At 42.8% G+C, this 22,465-nt stretch overlaps 2 protein-coding genes across 3 annotated transcripts in view; one reads left to right on the top strand and one right to left on the bottom strand.

Annotated features, from left to right (window-relative positions):
- LOC146710639 (beta-1,4 N-acetylgalactosaminyltransferase 2-like) overlaps window positions 1-11,123 on the top strand; it is a 45,659-nt gene extending 34,536 nt beyond the window's left edge. For both annotated transcript variants that reach the window (XM_085453241.1, XM_085453240.1), the window contains exons 10-12: window positions 2-145; window positions 9,973-10,201; window positions 10,290-11,123. In XM_085453241.1, coding sequence (XP_085309367.1) covers window positions 2-145; window positions 9,973-10,201; window positions 10,290-10,483 — 567 coding nt within the window. In that variant the 3' untranslated portion in view covers window positions 10,484-11,123. The remainder of the gene's footprint in view (window position 1; window positions 146-9,972; window positions 10,202-10,289) is intronic.
- On the bottom strand, window positions 1,947-4,915 carry LOC146710640 (uncharacterized). The gene is made up of 4 exons (XM_085455303.1): window positions 2,867-4,915; window positions 2,602-2,799; window positions 2,028-2,529; window positions 1,947-1,966 (listed from the first exon to the last, which is right to left on the bottom strand). Exons 1-4 carry the CDS (start codon window positions 3,722-3,724, stop codon window positions 1,947-1,949), a joined length of 1,578 nt encoding a protein of 525 aa, XP_085311429.1. The 5' UTR covers window positions 3,725-4,915.
- Window positions 11,124-22,465: the final 11,342 nt, after the last annotated feature.

Here is a 22,465-nt window from a genome sequence, read left to right as displayed (position 1 = left end):
GGGCTGGTTTGCAGGCAGAAATCTAGCTGTTTCCCAGGTAACAACCAAGTACTTTCTGTGGGTGGATGATGACTTTTTGTTTTCAGAGAAGACAAAGATAGAGAAGCTTGTGGAGGTGATGGAGGCGGTCCCTGAACTAGATGTGGTAAGAATGAAATAGCTTGTGTTGGTTCAGTTTGTAAGTTTTTTTCTTTAGCTCAATCATGTGTAACTTGGACCTACAAGTTTTAAGTTTTCTTGATAAGAGAAGACATCAATTGTTGGGTCTGTGTTTCCACAAGCCCCGCTGGTTTAGAGACTTATTCATCATGAAGAAAACAAGACAGTCAGCGATGGTCTCTGGAATCCCATGTTCCGGGATGATATTCTTATATATTGCTTTGGCCACCAAAATGGCATCTGCTTTCCTAGTTGGGACGATTTCTACCCACTTTGAAAAAGGGCACGCTATCACTACACAGTACTTATAGTTATTACAGTTGGACAGCTCTATACAGTCCATGTGAATAACTTGAAATGGGTGACTGGGTCTGGGGAATTTCCCTCTCTTCAGTCTCAAATTACCCCGAGAATTGTGCTTGCAACATATCATACATGACCTGCAAATTATTTTTTTTTAAAGTATTAAATCCTAGAGTATGAAAATGTTGCTCTACTTGTCATGAATCGCTGTGCGGCAGGCAGGAGTTGGACCCAAAGTGCAGGACTCACAGACTCAGGGAGGTGAACTCAAAACTCAGCTTTATTTGCTGGCAGGGAAAAAACATACAAACTAATCTAAACTGGGAACTTGGAAAACTCACAGAGAGACACACAGGGAGATCCACACAGCAAGAGGGACGACGCGACACTGACTCAGAGAAACACAGGGTTTAAATACACTGGGAAGTAACGAGGGGAATGAGACACAGAAGGAGGGCACAGCTGGGAGAAATCAGGACTGACGAGACAAGCAAAGCAGGACGCATTCACATGAGACACGGACCATCAAAGTAAAACAGGAAGTATCACACAGACGCGAACTTGACACAGTGGAGACAGCAACTAAGAAATACAGAGACATAAACCATAAGGCAGAGGTCTAAGAACCAAAATACACAGGGAAATACTCAGCTGGGAACACAAGAGACTAGACTAGAGGGAGTAACAAAAGACCAACCATGAGAACATAATGCACAATGCAGAGTGACAGAAAACAAGAAACTCAAACATGCAAAGACACAATTACACAGAACAGAGGGGACACAGAGAGACATGAAGGGCAAGGGATCAAAACTAGAAGCCATAGAATAAATCACACACAAGTACAATAATACAAAAAAAAAAAATCACAAAGAACTAAAAACGCTGGGTCAGGAGACCCAGGACCGTGACAGTACCCCCCCCTCAAGGGCTGGCTCCAGACAGCCCAAACACAGAAAGACAAAACCAAACAAACAACCCAGGGCGGGCGGCGGGGGCCCAGGACGGAGGGCTCGGAACAGAAAACAAAAGAAGAGCACGGCAAACACCGGAGCCCAAGAAAACAACCCAAACACAGAGCAGTTCAGGGGGCCGACCATGCGGAAGGCAACGGCGGAGACGTGGAACCAGTTCAGGGGGCCGACCGTGCGGAAGGCAACGGCGGCGATGCGGAAACAGTTCAGGAGGCCGGCCGTGCGCAAGGCAACGGCGGCGACGTGGAAACAGTTCAGGAGGCCGGCCGTGCGCAAGGCAACGGCGAAGGAGACAACGGAGCAGTTCAGGAGGCCGACCACGCGGAAGGCAGCGGCGGCGACGTGGAAACAGTTCAGGAGGCCGGCCGCGCGCAAGGCAACGGCGGCGGCGAAGGAGACAACTGAGCAGTTCAGGGGGCCGACCGCGCGGAAGGCAGCGGCGGCGGCGAAGGAGACAACGGAGCAGTTCAGGGGGCCGACCGCGCGGAAGGCAGCGGCGGCCCCCCAGTCTCAGGCGTGCTGGCCATGGCCTGGTGGGCACAGGACCAGTCGAGGCAGGACCAGACGAGGCAGGACCAGACGAGGACGCACAGGCTGAGGCCGGACCAGACGACGCTGAAGCAGAGGCTGGACCAGGCGATGACGAGGCGGTCGCAGGTGGCGGCTGGACAGGCTCCTCGGGCCCTCCAGCTGATGCGGCGTGAGGCTGAACGGGCCCCTCGGACCCTCCAGCGGAGACAGGAGGCTGAACGGGCCCCTCGGACCCTCCAGCGGAGACAGGAGGCTGAACGGGCCCCTCGGACCCTCCAGCGGAGACGAGGAGGTGCTGGCTGGGCTCACTGGAACCCCCAGCGGACGAGGTAGATGGCGGCACGGGAGCCGCGGAGTGCTGGATGAGCTCATCCGAGCTTCCAGCAGGAGCCGATGTAGAGCCAGAGAGAATTGGGACCCCGGGCTCAACGTTAAGCTGGCTAGAAAACTGCACTGCTACGGGGAACTGGGCCAAAGGTTCAGGTGCGAGCTGAGCTGCTGGACACACGGGGACCTGAGCTGCTGGACACACGGGGACCTGAGCTGCTGGACACACGGGGACCTGAGCTGCTGGACACACGGGGACCTGAGCTGCTGGACACACGGGGACCTGAGCTGCTGGACACACGGGGACCTGAGCTGCTAACGGTGGAGAAGTAAATGACTGCACAGGGGACTGAACTGATGTCTGTAGTAACGGTGGTGGTGAGAGTGGAGTAGGTGGTGGAGTTAATGACTTCACAGGGGAATGAACTAGAGGTAGTGACGGTTGTGGTGCTGGTGGTTGAGTGGGTGACTGTGCTAAAGGAGGCTGCACTGGGGACACTGGAGACTGCACTGGGGAAAGCAGGGCTGCAGGAGGCTGCACTGGGGGACACTGGGGACTGCACTGGGGACACTGGAGACTGCACTGGGGAAAGCAGAGCTGCAGGAGACTGCGCTAGAGACTGCAGTGATGGTTGTAGTGGAGGTGTGACGGGTGGAGGAGTGGCTGAAGTGGCTGCGGGTCGGGCGGCTAGTGGCTCAGCTACAGAGCATATTAACGGCAGGGCTATGGGTTGAATGTCTGACTGAGTAGCAGCCTGAATGGCTGGGTGTAGTGATGGTGGTGGTGGAAGGGAAACAGGTGGTAGTGTGGATGACGGAACTAAGGGCGACTGAGTGACAGACCGAACTGATGACTGAAGCGATGGTAGAGGTGAAAATGGAGCGTGTGGTGGAGTTAATGGCTGTGCTAGCGGGGACACAGGAGACGCAGCTTGTAGCTGGGCAGCTAAGAGAGCTTCAGGAGGCTGGGCAGCTGATAAACTGTTCACATTACCATCCGTAGCACAAAACACAGCCCCTGAACGAATAGTCCCACGGTTCGACACAGAAAAAGAGTCCTTACTCACCACAGCCGGCGATGTACAAGTCTGAATGTCCGGCTGTGGGGTGGCGCGCTGGCGGCGTGATCGTCGTTTCCTTTTTGATGATGGCTCTGACGGGCCGAGCGGCTCCACATCCGGCCCTTCAGGCAGGTGGGTAGTAGCAGCTGGAGGATGAAGGTGGAGCTCGTTGTGGATTAAATCCTGTTCGAGTGGGTGGAGCGCACTGAGTAGCCAGGGAAGACCAGAGATTAAACGCTGTAGTTTGGTTTCCACAGCACGGCGAAATTCCTTCCCCTCATGTTCGAGCCACAGATGCAGGAGTCTTTCCACGGAGTAGATAATGTCCAGACGCAGTTCTTCTGGTGGGTTGAGTGCTGCTGGGTCCATATCTGGTCGCGTCGTACTGTCATGAATCGCTGTGCGGCAGGCAGGAGTTGGACCCAAAGTGCAGGACTCACAGACTCAGGGAGGTGAACTCAAAACTCAGCTTTATTTGCTGGCAGGGAAAAAACATACAAACTAATCTAAACTGGGAACTTGGAAAACTCACAGAGAGACACACAGGGAGATCCACACAGCAAGAGGGACGACGCGACACTGACTCAGAGAAACACAGGGTTTAAATACACTGGGAAGTAACGAGGGGAATGAGACACAGAAGGAGGGTACAGCTGGGAGAAATCAGGACTGACGAGACAAGCAAAGCAGGACGCATTCACATGAGACACGGACCATCAAAGTAAAACAGGAAGTATCACACAGAGACGCGAACTTGACACAGTGGAGACAGCAACTAAGAAATACAGAGACATAAACCATAAGGCAGAGGTCTAAGAACCAAAATACACAGGGAAATACTCAGCTGGGAACACAAGAGACTAGACTAGAGAGAGTAACAAAAAACCAACCATGAGAACATAATGCACAATGCAGAGTGACAGAAAACAAGAAACTCAAACATGCAAAGACACAATTACACAGAACAGAGGGGACACAGAGAGACATGAAGGGCAAGGGATCAAAACTAGAAGCCATAGAATAAATCACACACAAGTACAATAATACAAAAATCACAAAGAACTAAAAACGCTGGGTCAGGAGACCCAGGACCGTGACACTACTGCTCCCATCATCTCCCTCCTGTTGTGAAATGGCACGGCCCATGGCTCAAAAGGCAGCAGTCTTATACAAATTCTTAGGCAGTATTGGTTTATCGCACAGATAATAAACACCATCCTGCAAGCTCGCTCCTTCTGTAAGTCACAACCGTTTTCCTGCTGTAGGTGAGTGGGCCTGCGTGTCTGCTGATGTTGTACTGCTAAAATGTTAACACCATGTTCAACTAAAGCTGCCTCTTTTGCGATCTTATCTGCAAAAACCTTCCCTAATGCAACTGGATCTTTCCCTCACATGTGTGCTGCACATTTACAAGCGGCAATTCCACTGGTTAATAACACTGCCTCCAGCAGATTTTGCAAGAGTTTGGCGTGTTCTACAGGTTTCCCTGTAGACGTTGCCACACCTCGTCTCACTCACTGCGCTAAAAAGAAATGTAATGTAGCAAATGCATACTGCCTATCAGTGTATATTGTCTCTCTGCAGCTTTACACGCTTCCGTTAAAGCTAGCATCTCTGCTGCTCAAGCAAATATGAAACATGTTAGTTGTCCTGCACAGATAACTTTCTCACTGTCTGCTACAGTAAAACCTGTCTTAGCCTGTCCCTCTACTGTCGTAAGACTCAAATCATCAACAAACCAAACCTTTCCCTCAACGAGTGCCACAGCTATTGAGTCATCCCTTGGCTTACACTCCTTCTCCAAGTGCTCTCTACACTCATGAGAAGTGCCCTCTTCTTTCGTTGGCAAAAGGGTTGATGGAGTCAGAATTGTGCACCATTTTATGGTAATATGTGTGGTTGTGAGAGTAAGCGTTACATTAAAGACAAGTGTCTTGTAGGTGACAGAAATGTAAATTTAGTCTGCAGACGATGTAAGGCAGAGCACGTCGTACACCTTAGTTGTCTTCCTCAACGTCAACGTCGAAACTCTTCCACTCCTTATGGTTGTTTGCTGTGCAAAGACTCCTCCCGATGATCTCCTGAAAGCCCAGTAGCACAGCTCTCTGTGCGATGTCTTCTGTGCTGTCTCTGATCCTCCTGAAGACTCTCTCCTGGCCTCAGCTCCCATCTTGTGGACAATCCCCTCAGCCACTCCTTCTCGTCCTGGCACCTCACGACATCTACAAATTAAAAAAAAAATGACACTCCTCTCGCCACACGGCTTTCACCACGTGTCAACTCCCCAATGAGACATGTACAAGAATGTTGCACAGTCTCCCTAAAACAATCTCCAGGGTTTGTCCCTTGGAGCAGCCATACTCCACCTGTAACCTTGTGTAAAAACATTAGTCAGCAATTAAATGTTTAGCTTGTTTAACTCCCAGCTCCACCCAGAGCCTGTATCCTAGAAGACAAAGTCTTTAAGTTAAAACAACTTCACATTTGCAACTAACTGCAGCTCGTAAGTGTAATAAAGTATTCAGCATCACAGAGACAAGGATCATTGCAGGTTTATTCTAAACTCCTTAAACTCCTGCTTTTTCCATACTTTGCTCCAAATCATTTAACATCTCAACGTCATTCCACATTGTAATCAGTGACGTCCCTTAAGTTTGTCACTCACCATGAGCCCAACAGTGTGGTCAGATAATGAGCCCTATTTAACTATTCAGTAACCACTGCACATCTGTTCAATTGTCACTTGTCTGTCTGTGCTGAATCCTCTTCAAACACTCTTAAAGAAAAACAAACATTAGCCAAACACACGGATCATCCTGGTTGTCAGGTGTCGGCCATCCAGATTCCAGAGGAGCTGTGAAAAGTCATAAAGTTAACACTCTGCTGTAAAAAGATGCAACACTGGTTTCAAATACAGTATCACACTGTATTCACTTCTCCCCTGTAACATTCACATTTTCTCCAACATTTTCTCAACAACACAGTGTAATTTCATCATCAACATATAGCCTGTAACCACAGTTTTCTTCACACAAAATCTCAGTAATCCTGTGGTAGAAAAACATCATTAAGTTGTGTCCTGCTGTAAATCACATGATCAAATCACATGATTAACCATCTGCTGTAATAAAGAAATGTAAATGTTAGCGCTGCACAGGTGTATACACTCTTTCTCACAGTAATCTCTGTGAGCAACACACGGTAGTGAATAACACACCCATGGTAAATTCACAGACACAGAAAAATTAAAACTAAAAAGGTTAAATTTGCAGAGTTCACATAGTCATGTCACCCAAGTTTCCTCCTGTGGTCTCCTTCTGCTCCTGCAACAGAGACACACACAGTGATACAGCCACACCTTTGTCAGGTGGGGGTTAGCTTCACACAATGGTGTTAAGTCAGTCAGTCTTGTCAGCTTTAACCAGTCAGTCAGTTCCCCATTTTTTTAAATTCTCACTCATTCACTCAGTGATTCTTTCTTTTGCTGATAGTGGAAATTATTGTCGCATTTTGTTTCCACCCTCAGAAAAACGACGACATTTCAAAAAGAAAAAGAATTTAGACTGGATTTCCTCGTTGAATCCTTTTGGACAGGAACTTACTTTCTAATTGTCCCAAATAAGTGGCTTTCTCCCCAGCCCATTTTAATTTTGGAGAAACTCACTTTGCAACCGTTCGCAACAACATGTTGTATAGTTCTTCCTATTCAAACGTTCAGATCTGCTTAGATGACAGAAAAATTATCAAACAAAACTTTAGTGCACCATGAGAGTAACAAAATAAAAAGAAAATAAAGGAAAGCAAAGGAAAGAAAGGCCTTGTTTAAGTCATGACACGTGTTCTTCAACTCAGGGGAATAAATCGTAACAACCCAATTGGCAGGCTCAACTTAGTAACAAAAGACAAATCAACAGCCAGTTTAATCTCAAACATTCATCCAAATCAGCCATACACACAACATACAGCATAACCCTGCTGTCTCATCACATAATAAGTTTCTTCTCATGTAACTAAATGTGTGCCATGTTACAACTTCTTCACACACCAGAAACTCACAATCAGCTCACTCAGCTCACTCATTTAAGACCTCTCATCAGCATTCTGTTTCCTCCTCTATGATGCAACCATCTGTCCTCCTATAATATTCAGTCCACTAGTCTATATATCACTTTCATCTTACTAGTGACTTGGACAAGATGACTAACAGAATCTCGTGCTTAAGATGCTGTCTGGTCTTCATGAGTATCATTTATTGTGTATATGCATGTAGGGTTAGTATAGTTAATGCATTTTCTGTATGTTTTTGTGTTCCTCTCTCATCACATTTCCATTATTCTCATCACTGCTTAAACAACATACATCTCTCTCTCTGATTTTTTTTAAACTGTCCTTTTCTCCAAAACAGAAAATAGCATTGCAGTTGTTTCAGGCTGAGAAACACCAAACACTCTTCATGCTATCATTCATCCACACAACTATTTTATTTCTTTTGTCCACTGGGCAGGTGACCTGCAGAATCATGTCTGCCCCAGCTGGATACCTTTTCACACACACCGTGATGTCAGACACACTCACACTCACTTCTGCTTAGAGCACAATTTCACTTCATTCGTCAACGATCCACACACCACGTGCTGCCCAATAAATACTTTGCAGTGTATTTCATCCTCTTTCAAGGTAGACTTCTTTTAATTTTGCGGCATGCAACGCGCCTTACCCCAAAACCCAGGCTACGTGTAATTCCGTTAACACGACTTAGGTTTCCTTCTGTGCTGCTGCGTTCACTTACTGGCACTCACACACACATACGCTCATTCACACTCTCTTTAGGCCTATAACCTCCCTTACCGTGGCGAGCTCTATCCTCCTTACTATTGGAGGAGAAACCAAACACTCAACGCCCTTAACTGCAGAGAAAAACCTTTTTTAATTTTTTAGAGCTCTATCCTCCTTTCGGTGGAGAAACCATCTTAACCCTCCTTAAAACACTGGCGGAGAAGCCAAACCTACCTCCTTAAATAAATCAAAAAGATTTAAAAACAAAAACAAAAACACTGGCGGAGAAGCCAGGCAGCTTGCGTCTACACGCACAGCTTGCACACTCACGTAACTGCGTTTAACCGCACGGTCACGTAGCCGCTCTCTAAGGCCTTCTGTACTCACTGTTCGTGTTGTTTCCGTTCATGGGAAGAATCTCTGGATCCCGTCAATTGCCATCCATCCCGACCGGCCTGGTGACAAAGTTAAGCACCAGGGCTTTCGGCTGCTAGCAGACTGCGGCGGCGTCATCTCCCTCTCCTCGGTGGATGCGATGCGTTGGGCTCCGGTTCCGAAGGACCAAATAAATGTTGGGTCTGTGTTTCCACAAGCCCTGCTGGTTTAGAGACTTATTCATCATGAAGAAAACAAGACAGTCAGCGATCGATCGGTTTATTTGCAAGGGAGGCCTCGTCGGTATCTCAGAAACGCACTTCGAATCTCATTACGAATGACCCCGACGACGGCCTCCTCTCGCTGCCTTTTATTGGGAAAAGAGTTCACACAAGACAGGGAGTGCAGAATTATTAGGCAAATGAGTATTTTGTCCACATCATCCTCTTCATGCATGTTGTCTTACTCCAAGCTGTATAGGCTCGAAAGCCTACTACCAATTAAGCATATTAGGCGATGTGCATCTCTGTAATGAGAAGGGGTGTGGTCTAATGACATCAACACCCTATATCAGGTGTGCATAATTATTAGGCAACGTCCTTTCCTTTGGCAAAATGGGTCAAAAGAAGGACTTGACAGGCTCAGAAAAGTCAAAAATAGTGAGATATCTTGCAGAGGGATGCAGCAGTCTCAAAATTGCAAAGCTTCTGAAGCGTGATCATCGAACAATCAAGCGTTTCATTCAAAATAGTCAACAGGGTCGCAAGAAGCGTGTGGAAAAACCAAGGCGCAAAATAACGGCCCATGAACTGAGAAAAGTCAAGCGTGCAGCTGCCAAGATGCCACTTGCCACCAGTTTGGCCATATTTCAGAGCTGCAACATCACTGGAGTGCCCAAAAGCACAAGGTGTGCAATACTCAGAGACATGGCCAAGGTAAGAAAGGCTGAAAGACGACCACCACTGAACAAGACACACAAGCTGAAACGTCAAGACTGGGCCAAGAAATATCTCAAGACTGGTTTTTTTAAGGTTTTATGGACTGATGAAATGAGAGTGAGTCTTGATGGGCCCGTGGCTGGATTGGTAAAGGGCAGAGAGCTCCAGTCCGACTCAGACGCCAGCAAGGTGGAGGTGGAGTACTGGTTTGGGCTGGTATCATCATAGATGAGCTTGTGGGGCCTTTTCGGGTTGAGGATGGAGTCAAGCTCAACTCCCAGTCCTACTGCCAGTTTCTGGAAGACACCTTCTTCAAGCAGTGGTACAGGAAGAAGTCTGCATCCTTCAAGAAAAACATGATTGAAAGCATCTGAAAAAAAACTAGACTTCTAACGTGGCCTAATCTAATCTTGAATAATAATTCAAGATTATTTTTTCTCAATCACCAGTTTTGAACCTTGGTTACATGATTCTGTTGTACTGTATTGTGTTGATTTTATAATGGGTTTTTTGTTTTTCTCTAATTAGGTTGGTGGGTCAGTACAAGGGAACCGCTTTTACTTTTCTATTCTATATGAGGAAGGAGATGAAAATGAAGGTGGCTGCCTATACAGGAAGTCTGGTGGAAAATTCCACCGTCTTCCTGGTTACCCACAATGCCATTTGGCCAGTGGAGTGGTCAACTTCTTCCTGGCTCGTACAGATGCCATGCAGAGGGTGAGATTTGACCCCAAGCTCCAGCGAGTAGCGCATTCAGGTAAGTCCAGACCTCAAAAGGGGTTTAGATTGAAAATGGCACTAAGATGATATTTTCTTAAATGGGAAATGTCTGTTTCTGACTCTAGAGTTCTTCATGGATGGCCTGGGCTCTTTGATGGTTGCCTCATGTGGTGATGTGATAATTGACCATCAACCCAAAACACAGGAAAACCGTAATCCTACCTACAACAAATTCAGAAACCCTGGAAGAAGTGAAGGCAAATTCAAACTGCAGCTTCACTTTTTCAAAAACCACCTTAAGTGCATTAGATATGGATAGAAGACCATAAACGCACATAAGGGTCACTTATTGTCATTACATATTGCACTTAATCTGAACATTTTCGTCTCTTTCATTTTAATTGTTTAGCCATTACTCCAGGAATGACAGAGCTTGGGATTCATGTGAATAAAGCTATTTTTTCTTTCTGTTGGGTTTTATTGTTCCTGATTTTATTTCTTTATGATTCTATAGGCAGTTTGATTTCTTATGCTATTGTTGATAGGGTTAGTGTCATAAGGTCATGTTTTTATTGTTAATCTAATATATCTAGTAATAACACAATAGTTTGAGTTCCTCTTATTGCCTTGTTTTTATGGAGTGCTGGATGCTGTTCTAGTTTAGAATACTTGATTTTTCATTCAGTTTCAGGTCCTACTTTGAATATGTTTATGTTTAGTTTCTTTGTTGTTTCCTTAACTGTTCTTCTCCCTCTCTTGTCTAGTGGTGCGAGGATTGATACTGAAATACTGATTCCTCCGATACCAAATAATTTGTCTATTTTAGTAGTTTGGGGAAAACTGGATTTTATCATTAACAGAAAAGCAGTAGAAAGTAACTATATTATTGTGATCATTGAAATGAAATAGATAGATAGATAGATAGATAGATAGATAGATAGATAGATAGATAGATAGATAGATAGATAGATAGATAGATAGATAGATAGATAGATAGATAGATAGATAGATAGATAGATAGATAGATAGATAGATAGATAGATAGATAGATAGATAGATAGTCTAGGAAAATGGTTCTTAGCTTTATTGTTGTTTTCAATCAGTCATATTTGTTTTGAGTCATTGTTAATTGAATATTTTAAAGGTTTTGACATTGACTGGGTTTTTTCCCTCTTGTATGATAATTCTTCATAATTAAACAATAAGAACAAGTAGTGCTATGTCTTGTATTTATTGTTAAGGTATAATTTAAAATACAATAATGCTGATTTTGATTTTCCAAGCACATTAAATTCTTGTACAAAGTACTGATATCGAATCAGTATTGTTGATACCAGCCTGAACTTTACTTGGTATGGGATTGGAAAGGAAAACAGAGACATTACTGTCACATAACTACTCTCATATGTAGTTATTTTATGTTTAATGTATCTTTCTTGTTTCTGTTGTTGGGTTGGGTTCCTGTCATATTTTAATAGATACTGGTACCTTTGCCACTTATTCTTTAATCACACGTTCAGAATTTTCTCTTGCAAAATAAGTCCATACTTACACGCCAATTTTTTTTTTTTTTTTTTACTTAAAACATTTTTCTTGCAAAACTAAATAGTCAAAAAAATATCAAAACTGGTAGCCATATGGTTGGTCACCTTACAGCAATATGTAGTATATGAAGTATAATATGTAATATATGAAGCCAAAGTTACGGCAACTCAGAATTTAAAGCCCCAAAGACTATTTTTCCACATTCACACAAGGGCCATTATGCATGTGTGTATGGGTAATTCTTCAAAAATTATTGAAAAACAAGCATTTTTAAGGTATTTAGATGAAGTTAAATCATTTCTTCTGTTCAATATCAATACCTAAGAAATTTCAACTCACAGATTGTGCCAAAATGGACCAGATTGCAAAACGCCTGGCTGTGTATTCATAAACACCTCTGTGACTTTGCTCTTTTACTTCAGCAGTATCAGTCTTTGCACAGATAATGTTCATATGTTGATTCCTGGTTTTCTGGAGTGTCAATGGAAAATTGTATTTAGTAGTCAGTATAATCTTTTAGTGATATAAGTTTGCTTATGGTAGGATGCTGTTTGTAGTTATTTGTATTAGGAAATGTTTAACCATGTATACTTAGAGGCATATAATCAATTGTGTAGTGACAAGATGTGTGATCTCTAGCAGGCTGCAGGCTTGGTTCACCCCCCACATCCTGGGAGCGTGGGAGAGGTCGCACCTTGTTTTATTGTTTTAACGTAGCTATGTCTGTTTCAGTCTAAGTGCTTTAACTGCTGGACTTCCTCACCGTGCCATCTAGGGTGGGGGAGACTACCCTCTTTATGACCAAGGATGTACCTTTTGTGTTTGTATGTTATATGACCCTTTTGATCAGCAGTGACACACACACACACACACACACACACACACACACACACACACACACACACACACACCACACACACACCATACACACACACATACGCTCAAGAGTATAAATAAAGACCAGGGCAGTTCTCTCACTGGAGTCTCTTAGTGTGGAGACTGCCCTTGCTAGCAAGAACTTCTGTGTGTTTCTCTTCTCTGAGTCTTTACTGAAGAAGTGTTTTAGAACATTTTCCCTAACATGGAGTTTATTGTCTATTGCAGTATCTTTAATCTTTAATTTAGGATGAGATGTTAAATTGTGTGTTGTGATGAAATGATTAAAAAATACTCAGTAAAGCTAAAGATCACTCTTCTTCATCCACACAAACTTAAAAATGTGTTTGTCCGTACTGACAACATATAACCTTCCTTCCTCCTCCACAAACAATTCCCAGCTCTGGCCTTGCCTGTGGCTGATAAATTCATTAATTCAATTAAGTAAATTAAAAAAAATTATATTAAGTATCCTTGTGTATCTATAAGTGGGTGTGCAAAACACCCAAGATATCTTACGATGTGTACTTGGTTTGTAGAGTATTTTTAGGCTTGTGAAAATTTGTATTTTAGTGGAGAATTTTTCACAAGTGGGAAGCAGTTGCCTAGTTGAACAAAGTCCAAATGAGTCTAATTTATGAGAGGTAACAAAATCATCAACAATAAAATGTTTAGTAAATAAAGCTCTGTAATTTAAACAGGGTGATAAACACTGTACTGAGAGGAATAGGAAGCTGCAATTTATAGAGCACAGCAATTACATTATTGTCAGTGCTTGTAGATATTACTATGGAAACAGGGATAAGGTTACTATATCTGAGCAAAGACTGACCACTTACACTAATACAAAATATTACGTTTTGTAAACCACACATTACTCTCCAGATTTTCATATATACTGGGCACAATTTGAACCATAAATTTCAAAATTTGAATTGATTGCTCCACAAGACCTGTTTCTGCTGATTTTCAGTCCAGTTCTTGTGTAATTGGCATATCTCAGTCTTTCTTTTCACATTCTGCTTTTCTACAAAATGGATTCTTGACAGCCACTGAGAGCATTTCTGATGTGGCTTTCTTCCTATTTCATAAGGAAATGAATTTCAGATTTTTCCCCCTAAAGTACTTGCAGAAGAAGATCAGATCAAGATAGCCCTGAGAATATGTTGTCATCCGATCTGGACATTAGTCAACACAGAGAAGACACCTAAGGAAAGTTTCAGGCGATTCAGGAAAGTGAAAACTCTTAGTGATCCTTTATTTTCAGAGTAATATTAACAGTAATATTACAGTTATTTCCAGTTGTTTACACACAATTACATGTACTTCAGACACAGTGACTACCACATGTAACTGATGCACCACCCCCCTAAACCAATTCTGCTAAACTACAAGCATAATTCCTGCTTTACACTCAAATTGCAGTTTTAAAACACACTTTTTTCAAAACACTACACATAATTCTCTGCATTTGGAACTCTTTTCATGAAGAAAATCTCTTGTTTTCACAAGAGAAACACACTGTCATTCAAAATTGTAAACTCAGTTGCCCTACTTTGCATACTAACTCATCACATAGGTAAACACCTTTCACACATAATTGCAATGAAAAAATCAGAGCTTTATAAAAGGGCAACAGGTGAGTTCTTCTGTTTTGGTGCAATGGATGCCAACATTGGAAACAGAGGCAGAGCCAGAGGAGTGAGAGTAAGAGGAGGAGGGGGAGGAGGAGGAGGATGAGGACGATGAAGACTGGTTCACTGTCCACCCACACTTTTTAGTTTTTTCTCGATTCGCCATGCTAGGCGATATTTGCCCTGCTGATCGGCCAGTGAAAATATTGCTTGTGATGTGGATGAGGTGTTGTGGCCAAATAGAAACAGAAGAAACGATGCAGCGTAATTGTTTTGGTTTTGTTTTGTTTTGTTTTACTGTATTCAGTAAATTCTTCTGTTGTTTGGACTTTCCAGACCAGCAGGTTTAGGGAAGTCGTTTATGGGGTCACACTCTGACACACACGCACACACACACACCTCCAAATTCCAATGTAAGGAACAAACATGCCGGGTAAAAGCTATCGGGGCCTACGCTATCTTCAGCTGCACCAGCTACAGGGGCCTGGCTAGCTATGAGTGAATGAAGGGTGCGAAGCCGAGTCTCCAATTCAGTAATCATGGCCTCCAGAGCTGCAAATATGCTACATTTGTTACAAGTATCACTACTGCTAAAGGAGGCCGAGGAGTAACTAAACATCTGACGCAATGAGCAGGAAAGTGCAGGAGGGACAGGTGAAGAGGCCATGCTGCTAGCAAGTCGGCTATGAGCTAAGCTAAGCTAGCGATACAGTAAAGACACAGTGAGTGAATACTTTGGCTATAATTTAGAAGTGAGTACACAGAGTGTGGTTCGGATGAAGCACGTGTAGATTATACTATAAAAAAGGAGGTATCTAAAAGTTTTTAATTAAATTGCTAAGCAGATAAGCTACTCAAAAACACCACTGTGTGTTGAGCAGGAACAGGAAGTGATACTCTACCGCAGAGAGAGCGAACACCAAGTGGCCAGTCAGATGTCAAAAAGAAATGACAGTCAGATAGTGTTGCAGTAGCATGCAAAGTAACTAATGTGGAATGTATCCTAGTGCCTTTAGTTTTTTGCATATTTGTCAGCACTTGATTTAAGCTGAAAGTCTGCATTCCAATTACGTTTGGATTGTTTGATTTAAAATCTGCTGTGGTGATGTAGCGAGGCAAAAGTACAAAAACTGTCTTGATCCAAAAATTTATGGATGTAACTTTAGCACCCACCACCTCACCTGCCTCTGAATGTGTACTTTAGTCTGCTTTTTCTTCCAATGGCAGACAGAAGCACTTAATCAGAAAATTAGGCCAAAGTTCTGGAAATTCACTGTTAAAAAAAAAAAAGTAATAAAAAATAAAAATGACAAATATATATGAATAACCTAAATGTGTATATACCAAAGGAGAAAACTAGCTTCACACAATAAACATAGGTGCCATTTTGTAGTTGGCTAAACTTAGACAGCAAAACAAATGTTTTGTCAAGAGTATAGCAAAATAAAACTTTATGGTTTACAGACCTCACAAAAGTGGTTCTGGAAGAATGGTCAAAGATTCCCACAAACACACCCGTAAACCTTGTGGAAAGCCATCCCAGAAGTATCCAACCTTTTATAGCTACAAAGGGTTGGCTATCATATTAAACTCTGTGTATTACGAATGAGATGTCACTCAAGTTCATATGTGTGTGAAGGCAGTGTATGTTCATCTCAGTTGTTTCCTTGGGCATCTTTCTACTTTGAGGACGTTTAGGAAAACTGATGATGTTGATGGTCATATTATGAGATTAATAAAGAAATGACAAAAATCTCAATGGCTTCATTAACATTTTTTGTTACTGTGTTTTCTAGCAGGTTCTGGGTATCACATTTAAAGTAAACATGTTAAGCATGTTTACTTTAAATGTTGTTACATTTTCAAGTATAGGGTTATCAGTGATTTCAGTATTATTTCAATTTTATATGTGGTCCCAACATTTTTTTTGGATAGCCGGTCATAAATATATTTAAATCTTTAAGTATCCATAAGCATCCATAAGTGACTGAGGCAGGACTCTCTTCCAGACACTCTAACAACCACCGGCACAATGTACATTTCAGATTTTTTAATTTAAAAAATTTGAGATTGTCTGTTTTATTTAATTCATTTAATGTACAGAATTCACCCACTTGCTCCACACAATGCCACTTACTGCACATAAAGTCCCCCATGTATATATTCACATAATGTATATAATGTAATTCTCTCCCCTTTTGCACAGTCGAGGAGGGTTTCAGGATACATTTCACTGCGTATTGTACTTGTATAACTATGCATGTGACAAATAAAGAATCTTGAATCTCTCTTGAAGTATGATGCACATACTAATTCCTGGAATTTAAGATCCATTTGGTAAATTCAAATATGTTGAATAGTGAATGTGTGGACTATATACTCACGATAAAGTTTTATTGTAGGTGCAGCTAAACATCTGCTAATATTATAATCTGTACCTGTAAAAGGTAAATATGTCCATGGTTGGAAATGTATTCATTTAAGCACTTGATGGGTGTGGACTGTGTAAACTGACTGAATTACCAGAGAACTGTCGGTCATCAGTATGAAATCATGCTGACTGTAATGTACACATTGAGTGTTTGCCTAGAAAAGCAGAGGAAATGTTGATTCTTTTATATTTTTCTCTTAAGTTCAATGTGCAAGTAGATGTGTTTAAAATAAATCTGCTTTTTTTCAGAAATCCGCAATAACAATCTGCTCAGGACTGAAGATAATGTGGTTACTGAGGTTTATTGTGTCCTCTGTAGATGGTTCATTTCAGTCTCTCACTGTGTTCTTATCACAGGATGGAATAGAAAGTTTTCTTTTTATCAGATGCCACTTATATCTACTCATTTCAATTGCCTTAGCACAGGAAACATCTTCTGTGTTTCCTGTGTTATGACATTAAGGCTATTAGTAATTAGGTAATTAGGCCACCTTGGAATAACAGTTCTATTAAAACAACAAAAATAAATAAAAACACCTACAAAGTCCATATTAAGAAGAAGAAGAAGAAGATTATCAGTCAGACCACTAATTTATCATACTGATATATTTCTCCCCCCACTTGGGTTCTTTTGTTCGACTCCTTTTCTTTTACTTTCACTCAGTAGTTAGAATGCAGTGGTTTGAGGGAATAACTGCACAACTCTAGAAATGAAACAGTCTCTCCATCATTATGTCTTGCCTTGTAAAGTCTTTAATTTGATATTTTCTATTTTTAGAAAATATCAAATTTGATCTATTTTATCTATTTTTAGAAAACATCAAATTTTCTAAAAGTAGAGCCCATACAGGGGAGCAAGCATGCTGGAGAGGTTAGGCAAAAACTTCCCATAATAGTTCACTAAGCCCAGGAATGATCTTAGTTCAGCTACATTCTTTGGACTGGGGGCTTCCTTTACTGCCCTCACTTTGTCTTCCAGCGGGGACAGGCCCTGAGCTGAGATGCGATGACACAGGTATGTCACGCTAGGGGCTTGGAAAACAAACTTACTGCACTTCAAATGCAACCCAGCTTCTGAGAGCTTCTTCAACACCTGCTCAAGGTTACGCAGATGCTCCTCTTCTGTTTTACTTGTAACTAAAATGTCATCCAAGTAAACAGCAACACTGGGAATCTTTTGCAGAAGATTGTCCATGGTGTGCTGAAAGATAGCCGGACTGGATGCAACGCCAAACACCAGGCGATTGTACTTGAACAGCTCCTTGTGTGTGTTTATTGTCACATATTTTTTTGATTTCTCAGCAGCAACTGGTGGTATGCATGACTCATATCCAAATTTGTGAATGTCTGACCACCCGCCAGTGTGGCAAACAGGTCATCCACTTGAGGCAGAGGGTAGGTGTTGAGCTGAGAGGCTTGGTTTACTGTCAGTTTGTAATCACCACATATACACACCCCTCAGTCCTCCTTCAACACTGGTAGAATCGGGGCTGCCCAGTCTGAGAACTGTTGTAGTCTCTCAATTCTACTTCCAGCTTGGCCTTCATGGCGTATGGTACAGTGCGTGGTTTGAAAAAGCGTTGCCGGACAAAAGAGTCCGCACACAGCTTCACAGTGGTGCCCTAGAGGGTGCCCAATTAATTCTTGAAAACATCTGCATGCTTTCCCAGCAATTCATCTTGGCTTACACTTACATACCTGATTTCTCTCCAGTTCAGGCGGATTAGCCCCCTCCACTTTCACCACCAGTAGTGTTGCTGCAGTTTCTTGACCCTGATATGCTGCATGCACCTCTATACCACCAAGCGGGGGAATGCATTCACCCGTGTACTGTCTCAGGCTTATCTCAGTCGCTTGGAGAGTCGGCGCCCCGCCCGAGTGCCATAAGCTGTGGTAGGTGGCTTGGCTGATCACGGAAGCTGAGGCCACTGTATCCACCTCCATTTGTAGCTCCTTCCCATTTATCTGGATAGTGGCATATGGGCTCTGCATGGCATTTATTTAAGCCAACCAGATTAAACATGTTGAAAACACACTCATCCTCCTCAGGCGCTATGCTCTGCAGGTGATGCATGTTTAGTTTGGGTTTTGTCTTCCATTCCTTCTTTGGTTTCTCCTTAGAGCTCCTGCATTTCTTGGCTAAGTGCCCCTTTTTCTTGAAGTTTTAGCAGGTACTGTCTTTGAAAACACACTCCTTGGCAAAATCTGCTCCCCCACACCGGTAACACTCCACTAGCTCCCTCGGTTTGCCTCTCACACTCTGAGATACATGATGTACATCAGCTGAGTGCATATTGTCGTTAGCGTTCTGATGTCTTTAATGTTATTAGCTGCTGTTTCTATTGCCTGAGCAATTTTCAAAGCTTTCTTAAAGTCCAGTGTGGGCTCCCCAAACAACCGACGCTGCATGCCATCAACATTTATACCACACACCAACCTGTCGCGTAGCATGTCATCCAGCACGCCTCCAAACTCACAGTGCTCCAATAGCTGTCTCAGCTCCACCACATACGCAGCCACTGAAACTCCTGGCTTGCATGAATGAGTGTGGAATTTAAACCGCTGAACAATCACGGAGGGTTTTGGCAAGTGATGATTTTGCACCAATGTCACCAGTTCTTTGAAGCTGAAGTCTCCGAGGCATCGTCAGGTTACGTATCAACTTAGTTCACCAGTGCTTTCTTTCTTTCTCAGGATGTACTAAACTGTAGATTTTGCCACAACTAATATTGTAGTGATTTGTTGCATTGGATTTTTTTCTATTTTAGCAGCTTAGGGGTGGCTTGTTTCACCTACACGGAGGGCTCCTTTTACCACATGTTGTCTATTAACAGAAAATCTTCCAAATGCAAGAACCACACCTCAAATGAAAGCTGACAGTCTGCACATTAGTCTATGTCCATTATATAACTATATTTGGAATATGTTTAAGTAAATGGGTAAAAAAAACAAAACTTGTGTCAGTGTCCAAATATATATATTGATCTAAATGGGGGGGATGCTGTTGCTACTACAATAAATACAGTTTGTAGAGGTAGGAATGTTGGTTGCATTATAGTATAAATAAAAATACGGTTTATGGATAAAGTGTAATCTCCTTGAGTGTTGGCAGTGCAGTTAACCTTCAATCAGACTGAAGGTAGGGCATGTTTGACAGCCTGTCGGTAGAAGCTTCTATTGAGTCTGTTTGTCTTTGACCTGATGGACCTCTAGTGTTTACCAGAGGGAAAGGGGGGAAAAGGTGAGTGTCCAGGGTGTGAGGGGTCCTTGATGATGATGCTGGCTTTCCGCTGAAGTCTGCCAGTATAAATGTCTCTGAGGGGGGTTAGTGAAGTCCCAATTGCCCGCACTGCTGCCCTCACCACCCACTGCAGTTTCCTCTTGTCCTCTACAGTGCAGCAGTTGAACCAGAGTGTGCTGGAGTAGGTCAGAAGGCTCTCAGTGGTGGAGTAGAAGTTTACTAGCAGTCTCTGGGGTAATTGGGCCTAATGCAGCTTCCTGAGAAAGTGCAGCCTTTGTTGTGCTTTCCCTACCTAGTGGGAAATGTTTGTGGACCAGGTAAGGTCGGCCGAGATTTGGACTCCGAGGAACTTAAAGCTTTCTACCCTTTCTACCTCCTCCCCATCAATGTAGAGGATAGAGTGCTCAGATCACTTTGTTCACCTGAAGTCAGTTACCATCTCCTTGGTCTTGGCTGTGTTCAGATGTAGGTTGTTGTTGTCACACGATTGCTTCAGATGCTGAATCTCCTCTCTGTAGGCTGATTCATTGTTGTTGTCAATCAGTCCTATGATGGTGGTGTCATCAGCAAATTTTATGATGGTGTTACTGGTGTGGATTGGAGAACAATCATGGGTGGAAAGTGAGTAAAAGAGGGGACTGAGAACACACCCCTGTGGGATGCCTACGTTCAGAATGAGGGTGCAGGAGGTGTGCTCTCCCATCCTGACGTTCTGAGATCTGTTGCTCAGGAAGTCCAATATCCAGGTGCACAGTGAGCTGCTGAGTCCTAAGTTGAGTCCTAGTTTATTAACCGGTTTTTGGGGTTGAACTGTATTGAAGGCAGAGCTGAAGTCCACAAACAGCATTCTCACATAGGTGTTACTACTGTCCAGGTGTGTGAGGGTTGAGTGAAGAGCTGTTATTATGGCGTCCTCTGTCAACCTGTTTGCCCTGTATGCAAAATGGTATGGATCGAGGTCTGCAGGGATGGCAGCTTTAATGTGCAACATGATGAGTTTCTCAAAGTGTTTGGCAATTATGGATGTTAAAGCAACTGGACAGTAGTCATTCAAGCAACTCACTGTTCTTCTTGGGCACTGGAAGGATGGTGGTTGACTTAAAGCAGGATGGTACTACAGACTGTAGAAGGGAGAGGTTGAAGATGGATGAAAACCTCTGCTAGTTGGTCTTATGCAAGCTTTAACCTTCCTGCCTTCTTGGGACCTTTTTGTGCCACTGCTATGTGTTAAATGGCTGCCATTTCCACTGTGTTCAGTGGAATATAACCAAACTTGCCACAGGATAGTTTTTACCTGTCAATGTTAATATTCCAGTGTGAATTCCTTAAATCAGCCTAAAATGGCTGAGCAGCAGAAATCCCCACACCCATCACCCTGGGGACCATTTTCTGCCCATTGACTTCCATTATAAACGCTATTTTTCAACCCCAAATTATCATCATATGATTTTATTTTTTCTTCTTTTCTTGGATGTCAATGAAGACTCAGGGCCTTGAAGTTTTAATTTTTAAATTGCAAAAAAAATGCAAAAAAAATAATGGCAGGTCAAAATGTATGTTGGTGCCAATCTTTGGTCCATCTAAAGGCCTACTTATAATGACAATCACATATTACTTCAACTGGTTTTTTGTGGAAATATTTAGTTTCGTTTTTTGGTTTTTGGGGCTTATAACACAGGGCGCTCATGTAATAACACTGGGATTTGAAGGGTTAAAACAACGAAAATATAATTAAAACTTTACATGAATATTTCAGGGAGAAGTAGTTTTACAAGGTTGGCTAATTTAAAGTGGAATAAAATATGGATATATGGTCTTTTTATGGCGTGGCTGAGAATGGTCCCTAGGGTGATGGGTGTGAGTTTTTTAAAGGATGGCAGGAGGGTTAAGCACTCTTCCGGCTACTCTGTCAGGACCCGCTGCTTTCCTCAAGTTGACTCTGCACAGGGTATCAGGTGAGGTGATGTCCGGGGAGTGGTTTGTGTGTGATTGTCTTTGTAGCCAGTAAGTGTCTTGATCACCTGCCACATTTCTCGAGTTGTTTGTTTGAAAGTGTTCCTTGATGTGCTGTTTGTATTTTCACTTGGCTTCTTTTATACCTTTAAACAGAGATTTTTATAAAGAAAAAACAATAGCCACTGAAACAACCTGATGAGCCATCTGTAATGTGGGGGGTTTGCACTTTTGATAACTTTCTTATCAGTTCGACTCATCAGCTCTATTTGCACAAAGCATATGGCAGGCACTCACACACATCATTCTAACAACTCAGTAACAGTCAGTCTGCCCCAGGGCAGCTGTGGCTACAACTGTAGCTTGCCTTCACCAGTGTATGAATGTGAGAGTGAATGAATAGTGGTATTGTAAAGCGCTTTGATGCAATCCATTATTATTATTATTATTATTAACAGACTGTACCTTCAATTTCTGTAATGCAGCTGATTCTCCTGTCTGAGGACAAGCACAATACAATACAATGCAAAAAGTTTAATACTGCATCATGCAGGCTGTCTTGATGCAAGCTCAATCACTCTGTAGTTATTTTGTTTTACTCCTGCTGGATTATGTGGGCAG

This window comes from Copadichromis virginalis, linkage group LG4, assembly GCF_057382275.1.
Source record: "Copadichromis virginalis isolate Kocher_CV1m ecotype Utaka linkage group LG4, C_Virginalis_male_GT1.1, whole genome shotgun sequence".
In the NCBI taxonomy this organism is placed as follows: Eukaryota; Metazoa; Chordata; class Actinopteri; order Cichliformes; family Cichlidae; genus Copadichromis; species Copadichromis virginalis.
The sequence above is the reverse complement of the archived record's forward strand: the minus strand, read 5'-3'. Positions and strand labels throughout refer to the sequence as shown.

Bases quoted from the DNA above. Each gene is read 5' to 3' on its own strand.
- LOC146710640 (XM_085455303.1), bottom strand. From the start codon at position 3,724: ATGGACCCAGCAGCACTCAACCCACCAGAAGAACTGCGTCTGGACATT. The intron at 2,800-2,866 runs GTGTCCCCAGTG...TCCCCAGTGCAG, and splicing joins TTTCCCCAGTGCAGTCTCCA to TCTCCAGTGTCCCCAGTGCA. The intron at 2,530-2,601 runs GTCCCCGTGTGT...CCAGCAGCTCAG, and splicing joins CTCCACCGTTAGCAGCTCAG to GTCCCCGTGTGTCCAGCAGC.